Source organism: Petaurus breviceps, unplaced genomic scaffold, assembly GCF_028583685.1.
Source record: "Petaurus breviceps papuanus isolate PSGF00001 unplaced genomic scaffold, PetGlider_PUasm1.0 175, whole genome shotgun sequence".
Taxonomy (NCBI): domain Eukaryota; kingdom Metazoa; phylum Chordata; class Mammalia; order Diprotodontia; family Petauridae; genus Petaurus; species Petaurus breviceps.
Window position 1 is genome coordinate 59,606,537 of NW_027185764.1, and position 27,086 is coordinate 59,633,622.

The window sequence follows — 27,086 nt, forward strand, 5'->3', positions numbered from 1 at the left end:
TACAAGAAATCTTAGAGATTTCAAAGATCTGTGAATCTGTAGACCTAAAATGAAAAGAAGGAAATATGTTTAAATATAAAAAGAGATCATGGGGGCTGCTAGGTGCTGCAGTGAATAGAACACCAGCCCTGGAGTCAAAAGGACCTGAGTTCAAATCTAGCCTTAGACATTTAACACTAGCCGTGTGACCTTGGGCAAGTCACTTAACCCCAATTTCCCTGCCTTCCCCCTCAAAAAAAAAAAAAAAAGAGAGAGAGACCATGAAAATAAACTTGTGAGAACTCTAATATCCATCCACATAACAGCAAAGAAAACTTTTTTTTCTTTGCTTTTTGGAGAGGGGAAGGTAGGGCAATTGGGGTAAGTGACTTGCCCAAGGTCACAAGACTAGTTTTATCTGAGGCTGAATTTGAACTCAGGTTCTCCTGACTCCAGGGCCAGCGCTCTATTCACTATGCCACCTAGCTGCTCCAGAAAACTCTTTATTTCATTTGGCTTATCAGAAATTTATCTAAGAAGGAAGCAAGAAAATTACTGCTATTATTTGCTTTAAAGAAACAAAAGAGACTTAAACATTGAAGTTGTAAATTTATTATGCATTAGGAAGCTTATTCACTTAAAAACCAAGAGCAGAGTACAAAAGGCCTGTTACCTCTTTTCAAGGCAGAACATGTTTCAAAATATATTTTTTTCTTTTAAATGTATTCAGTCAGTACACAATCGTTTATAAAAGCTGTATATATATATTTTTTTCAGTCAATACCCTCATTACATTTATAAATACAAGATTTACACAGCACCCCATCAGGAAAAAATTAAAACTCCTTACAAATATCTACATATATTTCATACATATAAAACATTCATAGGAGTGCTTCATTAGAGTTGGGTGTTGTTCAATGGTCCTTTTAATGGTGCAGCAAAATACATATAAATTTGTATAGATTTTTTTCCCCCATAAAACATCTCAAAAAGTTACCAAGGGACTTGTAGTGAAACTAGGCCCACTAAAGCATCACTCTTTCAGAAAGGAATTTTACATGAATGTTCCCATGAGATTCAGCAAGTGAGATAAAGAGATTGATATGAAAGCTAAATATGATAATAAATGCACATTACAGAGCAGTTAAGGCAGTAGTGCAATTAATGGAAACAAAGATTTCACAGGTCAATTAAGGGAGATGGGGAGAGGAACTGAGTAACAATTGTGCGCAAACTTGGATATGTATTCCCTTAGCACCCAGTGACTTAGTCCCACACACTTATGAAGTTTCACATTTACCGAGCCTTGGAAGCAAGGGAGTAACTTCTATTCAGTGTGCCACCTGAAGTCTTTTTTTTTTCCTTTGAAATCATTTCTGAAACCTTGAATTGGGTGGTTCTACATTATCTGTATTTAAAGGACATTTTCTTTCCATGTTAAAGAAAACAGAACATCACTGTTCTCTGTATTATTGTATTACTGCCCACTGGCATGATGAATTTTGCTGTAGTCAAGACCTGGGAAGGATGAAATAAGGATGCTGCAAACTGATGTTAAGATGATTCCCTTCCTAAAAGTGACTGTAGAGTGTAGCCCCCTCCCCAAATCACATGGACTAGATGGGACAGACATTCAAGGAAACTAGCAGAAACACAGAAAGGAACCTTAACTGTCTCTTGTAAAGGAAACATAGCCTAGTTTAAAGCCTGCATGGTTTGCTTCAAGCGATTTCGAAAGGTTGTAGTCATCATGACTAACTGCATTTCTCCTTTTAAAGGTAGTCGAACTCCTCTCTCTGCTACAGAGGTGCCCATTACATTGGAGTTTCAAGGTCAGGGCTCTGGACCACCATTAGAGGTGCATATCATTTGTAGATAAGAATTTAAAATCTTACCTTGTTCTTAATATATCAACAAAATGGGGGAGTGGGGGAGGGTGGAGATCAGTCTCAAAAACTCAGCCCTGGGAAGGTGCCAGTATCACCACATTGTCCTCTAATTCCCATATTCTTTCAGCCCTTTCCTTGGTTCTCTGGAGTGGGGAGTTTGCTGTAGTCCCTTCTGCCTGCAGTGGTCACAACTCAGGACGTGGATGTTCAGTCTCCCCCTGAGAAGAGAGTTTTCAAACGCTGCTATCTTGCAGCAGGGGTTCAATGTCCTCATCGCTGCCTCGTTCTGGGCTGGTGGGCAGGTTGCCACTGATGCTGTTGTTGTGCTTCCTACTGTTGGCTTTGCTATGTCCAGGGATGAATAAGGCAACCAGGAAAGCCAGGAGGACCGCAATTGCACCAAACAGGAAAGGAGGGCCGGGAATGATGGCTCCCTGAGACAGTTGGAGAGACGAGAAGAAAACAAGGTGAAATGGAGTCAACTGGAGATGATGAAGATTTGTTCTTTCTAATAACATCCTAAACCACCCATATGTTTGCATCTTCTTTGCACTTTTGTCTTCCCAAAATATATGAAGTCACACTTCTCCTGTTTGCTTTCTGCACTAAAGCATTGCTCTTAGGAAGAAACCAAAATGGAATTTTGGGGAAGCAAAGCAAGCTACAATATCCAAGCTGTCTAACAGGCAGCTAGACTATTTCCTCATCTTACAGTACCCTCATCCCTAACCCAGAAGTTCACGTTCAAAATTATTGTTGTTGTTCAGTCATTTTCGGTCACATACACTCAATGACCCCATTTGAGGTTTTGTTGGCAAAGATACAGGAGTGATTTGACATTTCTCCAGTTCATTTTACAGATGAGGAAACTGAGGCAAACAGGGTTAAGTGACTTGCCCAGGGTCACACAGCTACTAAGTGTCTAATACCAAGAAGATGAGTATTCCTGACTCCAAACCCAGTACTCTATCCACTATGTCATCTGGGAAGTATAAAATTAATTCATCTTCTACTTTTATCTAAGACAAAACTTCTGCATTACATTTTTAAATAAGAGTATCTATACTAAATGCTGGGAAAGGGAAACGGTGGGATATACAAAGTAATATAGTAGTCTTCTAGTTTCAAGAATCTAAATTTGAGAAGTTAAATTATTTTAAAAACAAGAGTGATTGAATGATTGATTTGAGGCTGGGTCTCCCCATCTCACCCAGGCTGAAAATACTCATCTCAATCATGATCAGCATGGAAACTTTAACTTCCTCAGGCTAGAGATGACCCATATACTCAGGTGTTCCCCATGCTGGACTTAGTATGGACACCTAATAGGCTTTAGTTCTCCTGCAGCTCTGAACTCCAGGGATCCACCAGCCTCAGCCTCCCCAGGACCAGAGATGACAGGCATGCACCACTATGCCTGGCAATAACTAAATTATTTTAATTGTGAATTAGCCTACCTTCAACTCAGACATAACCAACTACAACCCTCCCCTTATATAGTTATTGAAACATTCCCTCCTTGTCTGCAGGTACCTTTGAATAAGATGATATTGTGTGTGTGTGTCTGTGTGTGTGTGTGTGTGTACACAAAAGAACTATCCAAATATCCTAAAACAAAATTTTATCATCATTGAGATACAACCAGTTTGTTATAAGCTGTGAATTTATTACCAGTTAATTTACCTTACTGCCAGAATGTTGAATGGTGCTGTCCTCAGAACTCTGAACTGTTTCTAATTCTGTTAACTCCACATGGAACAAAAAGAATATGAAGCCATACAGTGCTGGTCCAAGGCCATTACATAGACCTCTAATTCCAGTTATTATTCCTTGGGCAACTCCTGCAACAGAATAAAGGAAAGTAAGATCATGGGACAGGACTCTGTTTACAATTTGATTGAATCAGGGCTCAAAAGTCTGGCATGATATCATAATCCTGTTGATTACTATGACCTGCTGCTATGCTTCCTGAGATCAAGAAAAAGAAAGCTTTTAAGAAGTTTAGCACACGGCCTAGCACATAGTAAGTGCTTAATAAATGTTTATTGATTGATTACATAAACAAACAGTCTTACTGCCTGGATTCTCCTCCATAAAACCTGAAGCAGAATATAAAGTCAGTGAGGTCCATGTGCAAATGATGACTGGTTATGATCTACCCCTCCCCCAAGTCACCACCAAAAATCTCCAACAGAAGTAGCAAAACAATCCTTGTGCAATTCACAGATAACCTATCTACTAGTTAACCACTCCCCTGATGGCTATATTGAAGATTTGTAGAACATATGAGAAGTAAAAGTTTCTGGAGCTTTCTGGGGTTTATAAGATGTCAGCTAACAGCTTAATGTTATATTTACTGAGCATAGTAAAATCCACAAGTTCTTTTCTCTGCTCACTACATCAACGTGGTAAATACATCTCATTCCTTTTTCATTGCCTTAACTGGCTCTATCCACACTATCTGTCACTGGTCACAAATGCATGGTGTCCTCAAAGTCTTGGTGCACTTTTAGAAGCCTAAAACTTCTGGGACACCCTATACATCTGGACAGACAAAAGGAACAGTATGTGACCACATTCTATCTGAACTATTATTAGTAGTAATAGTAGTAGTTTATATTGTGCTATAAGAAATGAGGAGCAGACGGACTTCATAATAACCTGGAGAGACTCATATAAACTGATGCTGAGTGAGAAAAGCAGAACCAGGAGAACATTGTACACAATTACAGACAGTATCTGTGACGACTAACTTTGATAGACTGGGCTCCTCTCAGCAATGCAAGGTTATAAGACAACTCCGAAAGACTCCTGATGGAGGGGGCTCTCCACACCCAGAGAAAGAACTACAGAGTCTGAATGCAGATGGAGGCAAACTACCTGCTCTCTTTTGTGTTTTGTTTTGTTCCTTCTTTCTCATTCATTCCACTGGTTATAATTCTTCTTAATAACTTGACTAACATCTAATGTGAAGGTATTTATAGAACCTATATCTGATTGCTTGCTGCCATTGCGGGGAGGGGATTTGGAGCTCAGGGGATTGTGGAACTGAATGCTATAAACTAGAAGTAAATAAATAAATAAATGTTTTTTTAGAGTAGCAGTAGTTTAAAAAATAGAACTCACATGTACATGACACTTTGAAGTTCACAAAGTACTTTCCTTGTCAAATTAAGGTTGTGATAGGGGTACCTCATGGCACATTAGTTAGAAGTTTGTAGTGAAAATAAATTTTAATTATAATAGCAATTCCATTTATATAGTGCTATAAGTGCTGTACAATGCTTTACAACTATCTGATTTTATCTTTACAACAACACAGGGAGCTAGGTGCCATTATTATCCCTATTTTACAGTTGAGCAAACTGGGGCACACAGAGGCAGATAAGGGATTTTTCCAGGGTAACAAAAGAGTTAATAAGTGTTTGAGGCTGTATTTGAACTCAGTTCTTCCTGACTCCAGGTCCAATGCTCTATCAAATGCACCACGTGGCTACCTCATGTTACCTTTATACTTAAAATCATTCCACTGTACTTACTTCTTTATGTTCCAAATGCTGACCAGTCTAACAACACACTAGGATCAATATGGGGTCTGTCTGGCCTGTTTCATGTTGAAGAAAAAAGAGCCTACTGTTATGTACAAACCTGTGAGACAGCAGAACTGTTCTTCTCAGATAGCCAAGTCTCTCTCTGCCTTGGGTTCCCACAGATACTACCATTCAAGAAATGAGCAGACTTACTGTTCAGACACAACTATCTCCCCCATTTGTTCCCACGCAACCAGTCTCATATGTGCCCTTATCTCCTCTGGGCCGGATTGTTTGGACTCTTACCATATTCCTCTACTGCTCAATGCCAGATTCCAGGACTGTTTACCCTGAAGTAAACAGTAAATGTACCCTAGATGTTTCCTTATATCTCTCTGCTTCTGGCCCTGATAAAGTCGACTCATTTCCCATCCCTCTTGGACTTCCTACATGTCTGCAACTGTATAAATATGCCATTATATTCACCAAAACTTTGGGACCCATTGTCATTTGGGAGTGAATCCTCTAGCTACACCTTTTTGTAATAAACTTTAACAATTTACCTACTACTCAGACTGAGGTCTTCTGTGTTACCATCTCAAGTTTACTTCTGAGCCATACTTTAAAATTACAAAGCACTTTACATGCATCATCTTATTTGATCTTCCCAGTATAACTAATAAAGAAGTAGCACAAATATTACTATCCCAATTTGGTAGATGAGAAAATTGCAACTCAGCAAAGTCAGTCCAAAGTGATTTGCTCAAGGTCACATAACTAGTAAGGGGGGGAACCAGGATGTGAAACTGTGTCCTCTGACTCTACACGCAGGGCTCTTCCCACTACACTCAACCGCCCCCCTCTACAATAACCAGGAACCCCCTACAGTAGGCAGGGGTGTGGAACCTGCTGACTGAGTCCAAGTTTTACAGAACAAATCCTTTTATTAAGGGGATTTGTTCTGTGAAGTTTGGATTCAGTCAGAGCCGCACTTGAGGACCTAGAAGCCCACATGTGGTTCTGAGGCCACATGTTCCCCAACCCTGCAGTCTACACAAGAGTATTTTCTGAATTCTTTTTTTTTATCTTCTCTATTTATTACAATGAAGGTTTGTATCAGAAGGTATGAGAAATGTCAGTGTTTGCAGCTTTCAAGCTGGTAAGATGTCAGGTATATAAAAGCCACAGCTTTTATTCAACTTATATTTTTGTAATAATAGTACTGACAAGCCTCTGTATTAATAAAGCAAGTCTAAAAGCGGATCCCAGGTGCTGTAACAGAAAGAGCAATCAAGACCCCATCCACTTGTTTCTGAAGCTATAGTTGTGCACGTAGTGTACAGAGTGGTTGCTACGTCACTCTCTACCACTAGATGGCGTGTATTCACTCTATATCTAACACTGCCCCCCCCACCCCTCAGCTCTGATTTAGCCTAAGTGAGAGAGATCCTTACATAACTGCCTGGAAGAAGCACAGCAAATGTTTTGCCTTACATGTTTGGGTTTTTTTCAGCTGATATGGACAGTTTGCCTAATTTCTGTCCTACTTCAAATCTGCTATGGAGTCAGGAAATGATGAACTGACCACATCCAATATATACAAAGTTCAGTCTTCAGCCCTAGTTTCATTGTGGATGTTTCCAGTATCATGGAATAAAGAACATTACCCTTCTATAATAGGCACTCTCCACTACCTGCCAACAATTAACTAAAAGGGGAGGGTGGGAGGTGGAATAAGGAATAGGAGGAACAGAGTAAGAAGGGAAAGACCTAATACTGACAATATAAAAAATTAGAGAGGAGGAGAGGATATTAAATCATCAGTGCCTTGCTCCTAGAGAACTCGTTCCTTCCCTCATTATATTTTTAGAACAGCCTTTTACATCTTTCTTCTGGTTTTCCTCCATTTGTCTTTCATATGCAAATCTCAAACTGTCCTTTTCTCTGTCATACTACTCTAGACCAGGGGTGGGGAACCGGTGGCCTTGAGACCACATGTGGCCCTCTAGGTCCTCAAGTGCAGTCCTTTGACTGAATCCAAACTTCACAGAATTTGTCTGAACATGTGGCCTCAGGACCACAGGTTCCCTACCCCACCCCTAAGCACACTATGTGGGTATGTGCTGCTACTGGCCATGTTGTCCTCTTTTCTTCCCCTGGCTCCCATGATACCACATGGGAGAGCCCTTCCAGGAGAATTTCTCTGTTATTCCTTTATTGACTCCTCCTCCTTTTTCCAACTCTTTAATAACCTCAGAGTTCTCTCCTTAGCCCTCTCGTTATCTCTTTGCACATTCTCCCCTGCCAATGCCATCAACTCTCAATGCTTCGGTGACTGTCTCTACATGAATGACAGATTCTAATCTCTGTGTCCAGGTCCTACAATTTCACTTAAGAACACCAGTCACACATCTCCCACCTCCCTACTAGACATCTCTACCATGATGTCAATACCTTAAACCCAATAAACCCAAAACAGAACTCTGCCAAAACAACCCCTCTTCTGACTACTCCATATTTGTCAGCCATACCATTCACATTCAAAATCTAATTAGTGTCTGACTCATCTTTTTTTCTCCGGTCCTACAGCCAATCATTTGAAGACTACCATCAATTCCACTTCTATTCTAATTCTCAAATTCAATCCTTTCAGATTGAGGGATGGAAGGGACTTTTGAGATGATTTACTCCAACTCTCTCATTTTATAGTTAAATAAAATGAAACCCAGAGGCTGTCTTGACCAAGGTCACATATAGGCAAAGCCAGGAAAATGAATTGAGGTTCTCTGACTCCAAATCTGTCACCTCTTCCAATGCCACCTCCCTCCTTTTTCTAATCTGACTGTTAACTATTGTTAACTGGCCTATTGAAATAACTTACTAATCAGTCTTCTGTTTTACCCTTTTCTGCCTCCAATACATTCTTTATACTGAAGACAAATTATATTTCCTCCTTATGTACAAATATGATCTTATCAATCCTTTACTAAAACAGTGAATGGTTAACCCCCACTAACAACTCTGCCTAGCAATCAAAGCCTTCCACTTTCCCAACTACATCAATTTATTTCCCTCCACACATATCACAGTAAAGTAAAAAAAATAACAATAATAGTATTTATATAATGCTTTAAGGTTTGCAAAGTACTTTGCAAATATAATCTCTTTTGAGTTTCACAATAGGTAGGAAGGTAGGTGCTATTTTCATCTCCATTTTAGAGAAGGTAAAAATAAAGAGGAAAGAAGCTCAGTGACTTGGCTGGGGTCACACAGTAAAGTATCTGAAGTGGGATTTGAACTCATATCTTCTGGACTTCAAGTCTAGAAATCTCCTCTTTCAAGACCCAACTAAAATGCCACCTTGTCCATCATTCAAAAAAATTTCACTCACCTCTTCCCCTAAACTGGAAATAATTGTCCTTTCTCTGACCTCACATGGATCCTGTTCTTCTTCTAGAGTACCATACTCTATTCTACAGAGGAGTTATTACAAAGTATTACATATTTAACTGTGTTGTACCCTTTTGCTACACTATAAGATCCATTCCAGAAGGCAAGAGACCATATCCAATCTCTGTATTTTCTCCCATGACCAAGCACAGTGCTTTGAACTTTAAAAAGGTTACTGAGTGAACATAAAACACACCTCTAATCTGCTCTTTTTCTACTCTCTCTTCTAACAACAAAATCTTGTCTCCTAAGTCAATTAGTGGTGTTTTATATGACATGATCTTTTAACAAACTACGTCAGCTTATCATGATTCATGTTGACTGAGAAGGCAGAGTAATCAAAAATATGAGTAGTTATCTGTTATGATAAAGAGTGAAAGTGAGAATTCAAAACTGAATGGAAAGGAAGGATGGCTCCACTGGTCTTTTTAATATTTAAAACTAGGGCATACAGATTTCATAAAAATATGAAAAATGTGAAAGCCAAGCAGAAAGCAAAGCAGGTAACTGGAGGAAAAAGAGTTTTGCAGCAAGCTGACAAATGTCTCATTTCCAAAAGAGACAAGGAACTGATTCGAATGAATAAGAATAAAAGGTCATTCCCCAATTGATAAATGGTCAAAGGATATGAACAGGCAGTTTTCAAATCCAAGCTATCAAAAGTCATATGAAAAAAATGCTCCAGATCACTAGTAATCAGAGAAATGCAAATAAAAGCGATTCTCACCAATAGGATTGGCAAAAGGGACTCTGCAAAAAGGAAAATAATAAATGTGGAGGGGGAAAGTGGGTGCTGCTGCAGGAAAACAGGTACATTAACTCACTGTTGGTAGAACTGCGAACTGATCTAGCCATTCTGGAAAGTTACTAAAAAAAAAAGTTACTATGCATGTCATACAACCCAGCACTACCAATCCTAGTATACAGAGATAAAAGAGAGAAAAACAGATTCATACATACAAAAATATTTATAGTAGCTCTTTTTGTGGTGGCAAAGAGCTCGAAATTAAGGATGCTGATGAAGTAGAAAGTAGCTAAACAAATCACAAGTACATGAATATGATGGAATACTATTGTGCCATAAAAAATGGTAAAAGGGACAGAGAAATCTAGGAAGACTTTTATGAAATGATGCAGAGAACAGAAGAATGATTTCTACAAAACCAACATGGTAAAAACAAAAAGCTTTGAAAGATATAAGAACTCTGGTCAACACAATGACCAATCATGATTTCAGAAAACTCATGATGAAGCAAACTACCACTTCCTGAAAAAGAGGTGATAAAATCATAGTGCCTAGTGACACATTTTTCTGGACATAGCCAATTAGAAATTGTTTTGCTTGACTATATAAACTTGTTACAAGAGTTTTATTTTACTTTTTCAATAGGGGAGGAAAGGTGGGAGAAAAGGGAAGATTTTCTAATGAAAAACATTAAATTCAAAATAAAATATGTTGGGGATACTCTTTGACCCAGTAATAGTATTACTAGGTCTACACACCTAAGGAGATCAAAGAAAGAGGAAAAGGTCCCAAAAATGTAAAACAATATTTATAGTAGCCCTTTTAGTGGTAGCAAAGAATTGAAAACTAAAGAAGTACCCATCAATTAGGGAATGGCTGAACAAATTATGGTACACGAATGTAATGAAATAGTATTGAGTTATAAGAAATGATGAAGTGGGAGGTTTCAAAGAAATCTGGAAAGACTTGTATGATATAGAAGTAGACAGACCCAGGAGAACAACTTCTAAAAAACAATAATATGGAAAAGGCAAATAATTTTGAAAGACTCAAGAACTATGATCAATACATTGGTCAAGTAATGTTTCAAAGAACTCAAGATAAAACAGGCTAAGTACCTCCTAACAGAGAAGTAATAGACTAAGGATACAAACTGATATATACATGTTTATATGTATATGTATATGTGTGTGTATATTTGGGGGAGAATGAGGATATTGGCCAATGCGGAAAATTATTTTGCTTGACTATTTATATTTGTTGTATGAGTTTTGTTTTTCTTTTTTCCAAGAGAGGGGGGAGGCTAAAAGGAGAGAAAACATATCTTTGTTCGATTTTTTAAAAGTAAAATTAAAAAAGCAAAGAAAGAAAACTGGGATGGGGGGGCCCCCCTCAGGCAAGAAAACAGAAGGTAAAGAAACCAGTATTTAACTCCACAAGGGTAAACTAACTAACCAAACAATAGACAAATAACCAAGACATAAGAACAGTAAAATGAATTGACCTCACCTTGCTGGTCTGACTCTGCATTTCGTGAAACAAGTGCACTGACTGCTGGAAATGTAATACTTGACATGGCTGCTACAGTTCCTGCTGCCCACATCATCCTGCAATGATAATGTGTCACTGTGTGATCAAATACTCCAGTCACATAAAAACTAAAAGAACATTCTCCACATCTCCTCTGTAACCATATTGGAGAGTGAATGAATATACGCAATTTGAACTTCCCAGTGTGAGTTTTGTTTTTCATTTCCTTTGATTCTTTGCTTCTCTCCTGGAAAGACATAAGCTCAATGCAATGGAGCTTTCTTCAGTTTACATTCATCATGCTTTCCTTCTTGTGATCTAATGAGCAAATTACAAGAAGGAAATTCTTTGCTTTGTACCTCGAAGTTTCCAATCTTTTCATTTCCCTTCAGGCTACCTCATTTGCTTCTACCCAACTAGGGAGCCAAGAAGGAATCAGGAGTGAAATTTAATGCTGGCAAGCTAGCAGAATTCACAAGAACATATTGTCGAAGTGCAACCAGTGGAAATGCTGAATGAACGGATCTGAAAATTCAGGATAATATTCCAGATTCTTCCAAATGAAATGCTTTTAACATCTAGTAGCTAGTAATGGAATCTCCAGAGAAGGTAGGAATTAAGGGCAAAAAAGGTAGAATAACTCTAAGAAGGAAGACCAGTTTCTTTAGACTAGACCTTTTCTCAACAAATTAGATCCAAGTTGAAAATATGATGGAAACCAAGTACTTATTTCTGGCTAAAATTAGTGGCTAAATAATATGCATAACCTTATTAGAGAGGAAAAATAACCTTTCATTCCCTTTATAAAGTTTACAGTTAAGACTAATGAGCTTTCTATATCACCTAAAGTACACAGGTCTAGCCCTAAAAGGTAATAAGGGGGAAATAATGAAGCTATAATGAAATGCTACATTTTAAAAACAACAGGAAGGAATTTTTTATTTTCTAAGATAATTAATGATTCATAGAAACAGACAACCACACACTGACCACCTATATTTGTGTCTCCAAATTTGTTCAGCAAGCATTACTTAATGTACCAGAATTTTTTGTGTCAAGTATGTGCAAAAATACATATTATAAAGGAGCAGTGCCAGCTCTTTCGGCATAGGAAACACAATTAGCAACATAATAAACTAGAAGTCAAACACATAATGAAGAGTTGATGAGGAGAAAAATATGGCATTGTTTTGACCTTGTAGTAATCAATAAGATCTTTCTGTATTGCAATCAAATTAGGCAGTGTCATTAGTATAAGAACATATATAATCTATTTCTTGAAGAAACTTAAACATTACTTAAGAATAGGCCAATGTTTAAAAGCCCCACCCTCCAAAAAAAAACCTTGAAAAAATGTAATACATAAAAATATCTTATTTTAAACAAAATTTAAATGCTCTCAGACTACTTTTTCTCAAACTGAAATTTTATGGCAATAGCAATATGGACTAGACTTGTGATTTCTTCTGAACAAGGAACTCCCAGATAAGATTCCCTCTATAAATGAAGGTCAGCACTTCGCTACAACTTATAGCCTAAGACATGGAGAGGTTAAATGACTCAATCAGTCAGAAGTGAAACTTGAAGTCAGCTTTTTCCTGGCTCCCAGACCAGATCTCTCTTCATATTCCATATTGTCTCTCAGCATTTCTTTTCCTTTCAAGTTCAAAACTTACAATGCTGTGAAATCCTAAAAATTTGCACATGCCATTTATAGAAAGGCTTTTCCCATTCTTAATTCACCAAAACCCAAAGATTATTTACTTAAATAAAACTAAAGCTCTTCTAAAAGGCTTTTTTAGAAATACATGACTACTAGAAATGCTAGTCCCTTACCATGCCTGGGATCCAAAACCATACCAAGCCAACTGGAGCATCTGAAAACCCAACCCCAGGAGCACAGTGTTCTTATTTCCTATTGACTTCATCAAGATGCTTAGAAATACCGTCTGAAAAACAGAAGAGCAAACCTGTGAGAAAGCCACTCTAAAACATTTCAAGTGATCTGCTGCTTTATACACAACATTGACATATCACAGAATACCACCCAAATTATAATGCTATAAAGACAACAAAAGACGTATATGTCATCCTTTAAAGTTCTAAAATTACACACACACACACACACACACACAATCTCATTTAAGATGATAAATAATGCTATTACTCAGGGTACTTAAAGATAAGGTCATAGCACCTCTCAGAAAATGATTACCATTTTTTCAGTTCCAAAGGTCTAGAACTTAGATACCTTCTAAGTTTTGCCAGAAAAAAGGACCCAAAAGTTTTTCTTTATTCTGGTCCTTCTGCACCTCTCTAGGTCTAGGGCTACCCAAAATACAGTTAAATATTCTTCTTCTAATGCTGAATAGGAATTCATTAATCATCATGATGTAAAAATTACATTTGTAATTACCTCTGGAGAAAGGCTGTTTATCAACACTTATTAAGCATCCATATGAAAAAAATAAAATTGTATGGAGTCTAATTAGTTTTACAAAGCAGGAGTTCAATAAATTAAAAATCTATTAAGAAGACAAATATAAATAGATATATGCCAATATTCCATATAGATATTTATCATACATTCCAAGGATCCATGTTTTTGTGAGTATGGATACTCTTTCCAACTACCAGATTACTTGGGACGGCTAGGTGGCACAGTGAACAGAGCACCTGGCCCTGGAGTCAGGAGGACCTGAATTCAAATCCAGCCTCAGACACTTAACACAAAAACTAGCTGTGTGACCCTGGGCAAGTCACTTAACCCCAACTGCCCTCTAAAAAAAAAAAACCTACCAGATTACAAACCAGCTATAACTTGCTAAAAGATGGCTTTAAAGAGTTTCTATGATACCGTGCAAACAACTTGGTGATTAGCCTCTAATAATTCACTAGTGTTTGGTTGAGGAAGAGGGCACTCATCATGCTTAAGATCCAAGTCCTTCCAGGATGACAGAACCTATGAGTTTGTGCTCTGCTGGCATATAGTCTTTAAAAAACCCAGAGTCCTCTCTATTCCACAATGAGGCTCTGAAGGAGGCCCCTAACATACATATCCAACATACAGAATTTTAGAGGGGAAAAGACCTTTGAAAACACCTGCTTAAGGCAAAAAGATTGATGCAAGCACACAATAGGTGTATTGAAATAGAGTTGGATAATAACTGAAGTTATTATCAGAAATTGGGATAGCTATTGGATCTATGGTTTCATTCATATATGGAATTCCCAGTTGAGAATACTCCCTCTAATACAGATCAGGATCTTCTGTACATAAAATCTTAAAACAGATGAGTCAGAACACAGAGAGGTTAAGTGACTTATCCAGGATCACAGAACCAGTAAAAGTCAAAGGGAGGACTTGAACTGCCTAAAAGTACTCCTGGAGTTTTTTGTCCACTACAGCAGAGGTATGTATGAGACTCTCAGATGGCTAGTGATACAATATTAATTTGTGAAGATAAGTCAATTTGCTACCCACAGGGAACAGATCCTATTTTAATTTACCACTAAACTACATGATACCTCTTTATTACTAAGAACAAAATAAAACCTCAGTCATTTAAATTAAAAATTAACTTGATTCACAAATGCGAACAGCCAATCTTCTCAATTTAGCATTTTACACAAATATAACGTTTGATTTTATTACATTTAATTTTTTTTTAATTTGTGAATTTAAAAATATCAACATGGATATTTCCATACACAAAGAACAGAAAAGATGATTGTATATGCAACAGTGAAGCTTTATTATGTACATCTTTTTTAAAATCTATATTCAATTTAACACAGTAGCACCAAAAATGCCCCACTTGTCAATCATTTCAAAACTTACTGCTTGTAATTACTCCCTCTCCAACTCTACCCCTCCTTCTTAAACCCACTTCCTTTCTCTTCACTTGTTTCTCTGTTAAGTTTAAGATATTTTTTTAATTTTACTTTTATTCTCAACTTAAACATTAAATAAAATAGTACTTCTTTACAGTCAGCATATATTAAACACCTATTGTGTGCCAAGCACACTACATTAAGTGCTGGAGATACGAAGAAAGGGAAAAGACCCTATCTGCCCTCAAGAAACTCACAATTTGACAGGGGAGACAATGTTCAAAGACACATGTACAAACAAGCTACGTAAAAAATAAATTTTTTAGAAAAAGAAGGAATCAAGAGGGAACATACTAGAGGAGATAGAGAAATGAACATAAAACTGCATAGAACACACTCTTTTTAAGTCTCTAAATTCTGAATGTGGTGATCACTCCACCCTCTCCTCCATGTTTGCAAATTTTTCTTCTCACACACGTCAATTATGAGAACTAGGAAGTTTCTCCCGCTTCCTTCCTCATTTCTTCTCAAGTTCATTTTATTTTCTGTTCCTTTTCTTTACACTCAATAAACCAAACAAAACCATACCTAGGACCCATGTTTTTCTTCCTTAGCTCTTTCTCTGGCATCCAAATACAGCAGGGTTCTGAAGAGAAACATTTCTGCTCCCCTTATTAGCATGTAAGCAATTCTTCATCAATCAGTCTCAACCAACTGCTCAAATGTATTTACCTTTGTCTCTTGTATTTGCATTTCAAAGATTAAACACAGCTGTGGTCTTTTCATCAGGAAAGCTTCAAAGCCCTCTTTCATTAAAGTTCAATTTTTTTTTTCCTCAAGTAGAATTATACTCAGTCTTGCAGGGTAAATTATTCTTGGTTACAAGCCTTTTGTCTTTTGGAATACAGTTTTCCAAGATTTTCCTTCCTTTAATTATAGTTGTAGCAGAATGTTAAGTCATCTGTGATCTTAACTGTGATTCCTCCTTACTTGAATTCTTTCAGTTCTAGATGTTTACAATATTTCTTTTCTGTGACCTAGAAGTTCTAGAATTTGATGAGGTCAATCCTTAGCATTTCAAATTTGGGGTTTCTTTGAGGAGGCTTCTGGCTTTAATAGATAGGTCTAGGTAGTTTTCCATTATGGGATCCAAGTTTTTGTTTGGTCAATTTTCAGGGAGACAACTAATTCATAAATCATCTCTCCTCAACCTGTTTTCCAGGTCAGTTTTTGACAGCAGATACATTACATAATCTTTTACTTTTTTTTCAACCTTCTGACTTTGAATTTGACTTCTAATGTTTTTGTTCTCTCATGAAATCATTTTGTTGTTTGTTCTATTATTTATTCAATGAGATCACTACTTAGATAAGGTTTCCTATCTTCTGTTCCAAGTTAATTTTTCTCTTTTTCATTTGTTTCTTGAGAAATCTATTTTCTTTTAATCTTGTTTCATTTCTTCCAGCCACTCTTGGATTAGCTTTGTGGATCAGTCATTCTTTTTGCTAAGGCTCTATTTTCACTTGTGCCGTAATACTCTTTTTTTCTGAAATAACCACTTGAGCTTGTCTTAACTCATAGTATTTCCTCATTGTGTTCAACAGTTTCTTCTGCATGCTCACATCTCCAGATTCAGTTTCTGGATTGGGACCTTTTGCCTTTACATCCCAAGTTGGTTGAGCACAATACCTGGTCCATAGTAAGCACTTACTAACTGCTTTCTCACTGAGAGAAAGGCTTTACCCCCTCACCACTCCCCACCCTTTTTCTTGGATGGGGGTAGTAACCCAGCTTGGGCCTACTTCCCCATGCAGACTAGAAGTAAGAGTGCCTGTACAGTCTGGGATAGGATAACGAAGACCAGGTCCTGTACTCAACCACAATCCTTGCTTCTGCTTCTTCTCCTGATGGCCTAATGCAAGTATTGGTCTTGGCCCTTTTCTGCCTCATCATATAATCCCCCCAAAAGAATCTGGTTCCATCTCCTGCTACGGTGTTGACAGGCCCCCATCAAATGCTAGAGGTTCTAAGATATTTGCTAGAGTACATGTGGAAATCCTCTAAAACATTTCCAGTCACTATCTTAGCCAAAGGTGCACCTGTCTTTATTATTAACAATCTACACACAAAAACTCAAGTCCTGTGACTTAAGCTCAGCACCCTTTTCACAGTACCATGCTGCAAATATTTTATCTTATAGGCAACCTAGAGTCACTGGGTTGGTTGAGTAAGAGAGTCACATGGTCAGATTCACCTTTAAGGAAAATAACTTTGGCAGCAGCTGCATGGAGAATAGAACAGAGCTAAGGAGAGACTAAAGGCAGAAGACCAGTTAGGACACGATGGTGATATGGGTCTCAATTAAGGTAGAAGCTGCGTGAGCAGGGAGAAGGGGACAGGTATGAGAGATATCACAGACATAACAACAGCAAAATGTGGCAAATGACAGTATATGGATGAGAGAGAGTGAAAACAATGAAGGACAATTCTGAGAATTTCAAATCTAGGAGGATTAAAGAATGGTGGAGTCTTTGAAAGAAACAGCAATAGCACAGCGAGTAAGAGCACCGGCTCCAGTGTTGAGAAGACCTGGAGATCGAATCCCGGGCTCAGACACTTAGCACCCACCCAGAAACACCTGGCCGTGTAACCTTGAGCAAGTTACTTAACCCCAATTGCTTAGGGGCAGCCAGGTGGCTCAGCGAGTAAGAGCACCGGCTCCAGTGTCGGGATGACCTGGATCAAATCCGCGCTCAGATACTCAGCACCACACCCAGAAATAACTGGCCGTGTAACCTTGAGCAAGTTACTTAACCCCGATTGCTTTAAAAAAAAAAAAAGAAAGGAAGGAAGGAAGAAACAGCAAAACTTGTAAAAGGAGTGGGTTTGGGGGACAAGGAAGAGAGGTGAATTCTATTTCAAACATGTTACAGTTGAGATGTTTCTGGGAAATCCAAATAGGTTAGCCAATATTGTCTTTCAATGTGTTCATGATTCCATTGGTGTGAATATATATTCTCACTGTCACAAATCAGAAAGTATCTATATTTCCTCACCCTGTGGGATTCTTGTCTGTATTCCCTTCCATTATAACCTTGATAAAAAATCTACCTGCTCATAATAGAAAATAGTGAATTTATCTGAAAAGGACAGTGTATCTTTTCTTCTACAGTTCTATGTTTATGATACAGGAAAAGCAGAAACGAATCTTGTCAATTACTCATATCATACATATTCTTCTAAAATGTGCTACAGTTCCCCAAATTTAGGAGGGGTGTCACTCTTATTCACACCACTTTGAGCTCCTATACAGTCTTTTTCAGTAGCAATATTATTTGGCAAGACAGATTTCCCTATAGACAAAACAGAAGTAGTGTAAATAAATTCCACACTCCTAAATAGACTACTCATACTACAGATTGCTATAAAATTTGCCTTGAGTTCACAGGAAATAAAGGTCCTGAAGAAGTTACAAATGCAATCCGAAAAAACTAAGAAGCAATAAACAATTTAATACCCAATAATTTCAATGTTATTCAAAGCAGTTATTTTGACACTTACCTGAGCTACAATAGACAGGATTCCTACCATGGCAATAAAAGCTGCAATTTTAGCTGATCCAAAACCTATAATCTGAGAAAGTTGATAAAAAGAAGATATTAGTAATATTGATATCCTAAAGGTGAAAAAAATGCTAATTATTTTTTCATCCACAGGAAAACAATGCTGGAATAAGGTTTACAAATGCAGCATCCAAATGACTAACCAGAGAATTCTAAGACTTGAAAATCTAAACTTAAACAGGGTTCATTCACAAGGTATGTATATATGAAAATTATTAAATAATGAAAAATATTCAATGTATTATTTAAAGATATGTCTGCTTCTTGTTTTAAACTTTTTGAGGGGGGGGAGGTTCTTATGGATTCTAGTACTGAAATCAAATTATTAAAAGACACAGAAACCATCTGCCTAGTTTAACCAAACCATTTACCACACAAATCCTCTAATACCTTATCAAGAAATATCACATACATGGATGAAATGTAGATTTTAAATGTCACTGAAAATTGTTTTGGCTGGAAAAATCACCATCCTACTGCCACACACAAAAATACAGGTAACATTATGAAGTAAATTAGGCAAAGAGTGGAAGAGGGGCAGGAAGAAGAAAGAATTTGGAACTAAAAAAGTTTTTTAAACGAAATGTTAAAAAATTTTTAGTGGAACTGGGAATATTTAATGAAATAAATAAAAATCTCTTTTTTAAAAAATTAGGGACTATTGTACCATAGAAAAGTAAAACAACAAGGTTGGGGGGGGGCAGTATTGGGAGGCAGAGCTGTCTTCACTCTAAGACATCTCAGGACAAGTTAAAGTGAATCTGCCAAATGCTCTGCTAAGTGGGAAAAGATGAAAGGATCATGGTATGTAATATAAAATCCTCTAGCATTTAAAGCCCTTATGGAACAACTTGTACCCTTCCTATCTTTCCAGTCTTCTTCAACTTTAATTCCCTCCATATACTCTACAATCCAGCAATACTGGTACCCTTGCCATTTTCTTGGCTGTCTCCAAGGTATGGGATAATTTCTGCCTTCTCCTCTGCCTACTGGCCTCATTGGCTTTCTTTAAGACACAGCTGAAATCCCACCTTCTGCAAGCCCTCCCCCCTCCATCTTCCTAGGAAGCAGACAGGGTATCCAGGCTAAAGGGGAGAGAGAAGACAAACACACACTTAAAAAGCACAGAGTATTAACAACTGAGTAAAGTATCAAGAGCCTTGAAGGAAGCTGAGCAAAGGAGAGATGGAAATGCATTCCAGGGAACAGCATGGAGGCAGGTGTGGAAGCATATTAAAAACCTCCCTTTTAAATTCACCTGGAAATACTCAGAAATAAATATTCCTCTAATCTAAGGACCTTACTCTTTTGGAAAGTAAGTAAAAGTCAAGATACAAAAGCTAAGGTCTCCCCTGGGAAAATGGGTTATTGGCAGTAATTAACCTTTCAACTAGATCGCTAACTTCCCCATACCCTGAAAGAATTAGAGTTATGACCCACCTAAAGGCAATACCACTTCAGGAAGGAGAGGAAAGGGAATAAGCATTTATAGTTCCCAATATGCCCAAGGCACTGTATTAAACGTTTTTTAACAAATATTATCTGACTAGAAGCAATAGAATGTTAACCTCGATCTGTATTTTATCATATTGTAACCACCTCCTTGTTCAAGATTCCTAAAAATGTTACTTCAAATTGTCTTTTGTTAGAGATAAAAATTCCAGGGCATGAATGGACTCTACTAGTTTATCTGTGTTAGAGATGCTTAGATTCAGAATCACGCTCAATTAATAAAAATTGTCTCTGGCAAACTCTTGCCTAAAACACAGAACACAACATTTTTTTTTCAACAGGAGATTTCAATCAAGTTCGGGGAACACAAAGCTGTTCAGTATCCCTGGAATGCATAAAGGAGATTAATGTAAGTATGGAAAAGAAAGCTAAAACATATTGCAAAGGGCTTTAAATGTCAAGTTATGGATTTTCTATTTTAGCCTGAAGAATTATGAGACAGAAAGGGACATGTTCCAATCGTATAACTGTTTTAGGAAGTTCTGTTAAAGATAATCAAGGGGAGACTCTGGAAGGAGGAAAAACAATGAGAAGGGAATTCCAAGTCCTTAGGTGAGAGCTATGAGGGTGGAACTTGGCTGAGAGTGAAAGAAAGGGGACAGATGCGAGAGATGCTGAGGAAATAGAAGAGACTCAACCTGGCAACTTATTATACACGGGGGAGGGAAGAGGAGAAGTGAGGAAGAGTAAAGAGTCAAGATGACAGTGAGGTCATGAACCAGAATGAAGGGAAGGATGATGGTGCTCTCAACAAAGAGGGGATAATTTGGAATTAGGGGGGGGAAAGTATGGGAAAAAAAGGTCCCCACCTACAGCTGAAGGGTAGGAAATGATGCTCCAGCAAAGGATAATGAGGAGTCATCACACACTAGAAGACAAAGTGTTAGGGAAGCCAATGAAAAACAAAATATTCAGTAGGAAGGGGTGGCCAACAGTGTCAAAAGTTGTAGAGATGTCCAGAATATTGAGGAGTGAGAAAAGACCAGCAGATTTAGCCATTAAAAGATATGTTAAATAACTTGGGGAGAAAAGTTTCAGAAGCCATATTACAAAGAACTGAGAAACAAGGAGATGAGGAAATGGAGACAATGAGTACAGAAAGCTTAACCTGAGAGTTTGGCTATGAAAAGGAGGAAAAATCGCTGACAATAAGGAGATGGCATGAACAAGTAAAGCACAGGGGAGAAGTGGGAGTGTTTTATAGGTAATATGGAAGAAGTCAGCATATAAGCAGAAAATGGAGAGAAAGAGACACTGGGAAAAAAGAGAGGAGGAGGAAGAGGGGTACAAAAGAGAGGATTAAAGAAGTTGGATGGGAGAGAGTAACACAGGGCTGAGTTTGGTAAGATGTCAGAAGTAAGAGGACAAGGAGGCAAGAATTTCAGGGTAGAGGTCTCATAACTGAATAGCTTATCTAAAAGGTTGTTGTTAAGTTGCTTCAATCATGTCCAACTCTTTGTGATTCCATTTGGTGTTTTCTTGGCAAAGATACAGGAGTGGTTTGCTATTTCCTCCTCCACCTCATTTGTGACCTGCCCAGGGTCACCCAGCTAGTAAGTGTCTTCGCCCAGATTAGAACTCAGGAAGATGAGCCCCTCTGATTCTAAGGCCAGGCCTCTATCTACTGCTTCACCTAGCTAGGGGCACAGAAAGTGAAAGGAGGACAAAAAGGGCAGCACAGCAGTATGGGCTGCAACAGCAGGAAAGGGAGGGGTGACTAACAGTCACAATCATGATTCACAAAAGATTAAGAAAAAGTGAGCTAGAAAAGCTGGAAAGATAAGAGCCTGTAATCAATGAAAGCAGTTTGTTTTTCTGAAACAAGGTCATGGGATCCCCTTCTACTTTGGATGCAACTTGAATTAAGTTTAACAAACTTCTAAAGAAATTTAACTTAACTAAAATATAACCTTTCAGATAATTTTTAAAAGTAAGTTGCAGGGGCAGCTAGGTGATGAAATAAGAGCACTGGCCCCAGAGTCGGGAGGACACAGGATCGGTTCTGGCCTCAGATACTTCACACAGACTCACACACACACACACACACACACACACACACACACAAAACTGGTCGTGTAACCTTGGGCAAGTTACTTAACCCCAATTGCTTTAAAAAAAAAAAAAGGAAGTTGCAGTCTACCTTTTCTCACTGTATAATACTGATGGCTAGTTCCTGCTGGACTGATTTTAGCCTTAAAAACATTCAAATCCCCTGTTCTCATGTTCTATCTGTGCCTAAGTGTTTCTTTAGTGAAAGCAGACTTAGAAATTTTCTGTTTTTTGCAGAAATAACATTAGGTTAAGTTCTGACTGACCCAGGGGGAAAAGAGGTTCCACTGAGGAGTCTTACTACACAAGAATTAAGGTGATAAGCATCCACACAGCTGTCAGCCTAGGCCCCAGGACAGACTACAGTCCTAGGGCTGCAACACCAGCTGAGCCCTTCAAGCTAGCAACAGGTTCCACCACATAGACAAACGATTCCCTAGCCTCTGAAGGAAGACTAGAATTATAAATAAATTATAAATAAAATAGTGAACAATGATAGGAAGTCCAGCAGTATGTATATGATCAAAAACCCTTCAATGTGATGGGCAGAATGGTAAACTTTGATTATCAGGGATTTTTAACAGCAAGATGGTGAACGGGGCATTGGTGTGTTATGACTGGGCAACTATGACTGGCTGACAGTTTGTTGTTCTACATCTTTCAAAATATTCTCAGCCAGAAAGGTGAGTCCTACAATACACTTTGATATACAATTCAGGTATTCAAAGGCTACCACCTACCTGTCTCAAATAGAGGAAAAAGCTAGAATACTGCCCGGCTTCAGGAAGGTATGAAAGAAAGACTGTGATACAGATCAGCAATACTGTGGAATCTTTTCCCACTTTCTTCAGAGACTGAACAGGAGGAAAAAAGAAACACATATGTAAGTATATTGCCAATGTCCATGACACTGATGTTCTCCAATATTCTAGACAGCACTAATGCTATGATCCCTTAGATAAAGAGTAGTAGATAATAAAAATAATAAAAGTAGATAAATCAAGAGCTGACCATGTTACAAAAAAAGAAATTCATGAGAATATTGCATTTTATGATTACTCCACTACAACCTTTTCATCAGAAAAATAACTCAAAGGCCATTATTCAAAACTTTGGAAATGCTTAAAGTCCCTCAAAGACTCAGAATACTCTGTTTTCTGTCCGTTAAATACTATTATTGTGTCCCATGCTGAAAATCAGTTAACAGATTCTGAAAAGGCAAAAACCCTTGGTATCAAAAAAAAAAAAATCAAAAATCTCGCCCTCATTCATCATAGAATTAAAAGCAATAACCAGCAGGGTAGTTTCATTACTCACAAATTCACTTTTCATTTATTATGTGTAAAGAGAAGAGCAAAGGAACCATGACAAAACAAAAGTCACCACAGACCTAAGACGAGTCATTATTAACACTCTTTCTCTGCTTTCTCCTTATCCCTGAGGCCATTTCACACTTTAATTTTTAAAAAATCATCAGGAAAAAGTTCAAATCCTGTGCGGATCCTGCCTTAACCTAGTACATTCTAGCAGGCTCACACAGTCACTGACTGTCAGTAATCTATCCGCTACTTTCCTCAGTGGAGAGACACCCAGGATCAAGTTGCATTGGTCATGGCTGTAAAAATGTTCTTTACTCATTTGGCAAGAGCACAAATTATGAAAATCAAACATATACTGTCTCTTGAGTGATTGAGTTTTACCGCAAAAGGGTCTGCCTGCTCCCATGAAATTGAAGGTCCCCAAGAAGCAGGCCTCATTTTTTCAGACAGAGACTCCGGGACAGCTAACAAGATGAAGCAGATATCCAAGAGAGCCACCACCGTGGCCACAAGCACAACCAGGTTATCTCCATAGCTGGCAGACAGATATGCTCCAATAGCAGGGCTGGTTACCAAGCTTGCTGCAAAGGTGGCAGATACCTGCAAGAAAAAGCATCAAAGTGTACGGTGATTCCCAACCTTTTTCAAACAGCAACACTGTATGCTATTACTTGGTTACTTTTAAACTCTATGATATACCTTCTTTCCTCCTCTAAGTATTCTATGGCATGTATGTCTGTGAGTATAGTATATGCATCTATACACACATATCCATAGAAAGCAGTGACACTTCAAAAGTGAATTCAAATAAGTTTTGCTCTGAATACAATACTAAGAGGAAATACTATGAAGTGTTATAATATGCTACAAGGAATCATTATTATTAGAAATAAACATAAGTAGCCACAACAAACAACGTCCAGAATACCTCAATGAGGATAAATGTTTAATTCAGTCAGAAAATATCACAACATATAAATTTCTCTGGAAATGATTTAATTTATAAATTAGCCAAGTTATTTCCTCTTTATTCCATTGCTCTCATTTTGTGACCATTTAGTGTCTGCTGAATATTCCACTAAAATGAGAGATGTAAAATGAAACATCAGTTCAAGAAAGAATATTTGAAAGTTGAAAAGGCTGATGCTTTCAATTTACAAGGACTATCTATATTATGGATTTCAATTATCAGCATTTACTCTGTTCCTCTACTACCAAAGATAAAAGACTGTGTTGTAATTTCTCTTTATATGATGTTCCTAGGAAAAAGTGGAATTTCAACTAGATTTTGGACATTCAGAAGTATATATTCAACGAATAAAGTGGGTCACAGTATGCCACATCACCACTAAAAGATATGGCCGAGTCCATCTTTACACCTGTAAGTACTAGACAGCAGTATCTATAAGTTCAGACATCACATCCTAGGCTGACCTCAAACACATCCTTTACATACCTAACGCCTTGACATTATCCATTTTCTTTAGTTTTATTTCTGAGAGTTCCAAAGGGGCTGTAATGTGGTCTAACTCAAGAGACCAGTTAGCCAAAATGATAGCAGAAGTTGTCAGAGGGCTCAACTAATGACTCACAGTTCCTATCTTGAGATCAACACACTTTGAAAATGAAGCTTTAATATCTGACTTTATTTCTCTACAAAAGGTATATGTGAGGAATCCCTTGCAGATCTAAGGAGAACATATTTACACAACCTCTCTGCAATTTTTCTTCTTCATTCCTGCCATTTTCAGTGTCTCGATAATTTTTTCTTTTGGAAAAACTTCATTAATTGATTTCGTCTTCATAAGCTTCTGAATCATTCTCTGTTTGGTATTTAAAGACATTCACAACCTGGCCCCAACCTAGTTTTGCTCATACCAAGCCTTAGCACACATGACTCCTCTCCACTCCCAACATGGCTCAGTTAAACTGGTTCTTCTGAGGTACTACCCCTCCATCACCTAGCGCCATGGCTCTGCAGAGACTAGGCCCATGCCTGTAATGCACTCTCCTCACTTCTGTCTTTTAGAATCCTTTCCAAAATTAACTCAGGTATCACCATGCACATGAAGCCTTTCCTGATTCTCCAGCAGTTAGTGCTTTCTCCTCAATTTAATGTATAAATTTATACATACATTGTCTCTTCCTAGAGAATGAAAGGTCCCTGAAGGCAGGTATGTTCATTTGGGTCTTTGTATCCCTCAGCACCTATGCCAGTATCTGATCTTGACCTTCACCTTTCAAAGCCCCAGTTGGCCCCAGTTGTCCTCAGTCCTGATAGGGCTACTGTAGCCCCCTAATCCGGGGTATCCCTGGCTCAGTCTACATCTTCCCATGTCACTGTACCCCAAGGATGGAGGCAGGGAGTACAAACTGGGCTGGATGGACCAATGGGCCCTACTGGATCCTTGGCCTCCACAATCACTCTAGCCTCCTCAACCCTGCTGCCTCTGCCTCCATGACTGTCACTGCCATATCTCACAACCACTGTTGCTCCTGGACCAGACCAGTTCCTATACAGTCAGTCTAGTTCCAGTTAGGAGCTAACGCCCTTAGCTACCCTGGCACAACCTGCACTTGTCCTTGTAGCCACTGCTACTGAGCCCTTGGAAGGAAGTTGAGAGGGACAAAAGATCCCAAATCTCACCCTAAAGTCATCGCTATAACCCAGATAGAGCAGCCTCTGGCAGGAACTGGCCATGCTGGATGTTTGGAGATCTCAGGGCTTTTCTGTTTTCCCATACACTAAATGAACACTTTATATACTCCATTAGGCATGTGGCGCCCTTTACTGATGTCAAGGAGAGACTGGAGAGAGAAGACATTGGAATAAGGGAAACCAGTTTCTATAAGAAGCTATAAACCAGGGAACGGGAGATGAAAATCTAAACTAAGGTTAATATGAATGGAGAAATGGAAGCAGATTTATGAGATGCTATGGGAGGGAGAGAAGATAGGCTTTTCCTGATTGAAAAAAAAATTTAATGTAAAAAATAGTAAAGAAAAGAAAAACAGTTGCTACAAGGAACAAGATTAAAAATACAAAAGTAAGAATAAAAGGATAATAATAGCAATAGAAAAGGCAGACCCAGAGTTGAGGGCTGGCAGGATATGAGTGAGAAAAAACAGGGGGGCAAAGGTAAAAGACAGTGCATAGGATCAAGACTATGAACTAATTAAGCCTCACACAATCAAAGTAAGCTCCAAATGGATTCATGACTCAGATATAAAAGGTTATGTCACAAGAAAATGAGAGGTGGAAGGGGAGAGAAAGAAGAAATTACCCCAGGGCAGCTAGGTGGTGCAGTGAATAGAGCACCAGCCCTGAAGTCAGGAGGACCCAGGAGTCAAATCTGGCCTCAGACACTTAATTAGCCGTGTGACCTTAGGCAAGTCACTTAACGCCAACTGACCTCCAAAAAGCAAAAAAAAAAAAAGGAAGAAATTACCTTTTTAGATTGATAGACAAAAAAAATAATTAATGTCCAAACAAGAGAAAGAAGCAGACTATAATTTGGAGAATTTGATTATATAAACTTAAAAGGTATTTGCATAAAACCAATATAGCTAATATTAGAAGAGAAATTTAACTGTGAAAAAAATATCTTTGCAGCAAGTTTCTC

General features: G+C 38.1%; 1 protein-coding gene across 1 annotated transcript in view; it reads right to left on the bottom strand.

Moving 5' to 3' along the window:
• Positions 1-568: 568 nt before the first annotated feature.
• MFSD14B (major facilitator superfamily domain containing 14B) overlaps positions 569-27,086 on the bottom strand; it is an 81,102-nt gene continuing 54,584 nt past the window's right edge. Inside the window, exons 6-12 of the mRNA XM_069085190.1 lie at positions 23,845-24,063; positions 22,885-22,998; positions 18,522-18,593; positions 12,963-13,075; positions 11,106-11,203; positions 3,555-3,712; positions 569-2,305 (exon numbers count right to left, since the gene is read on the bottom strand). Coding sequence (XP_068941291.1) covers positions 2,105-2,305; positions 3,555-3,712; positions 11,106-11,203; positions 12,963-13,075; positions 18,522-18,593; positions 22,885-22,998; positions 23,845-24,063 — 975 coding nt within the window. The 3' untranslated portion in view covers positions 569-2,104. The remainder of the gene's footprint in view (positions 2,306-3,554; positions 3,713-11,105; positions 11,204-12,962; positions 13,076-18,521; positions 18,594-22,884; positions 22,999-23,844; positions 24,064-27,086) is intronic.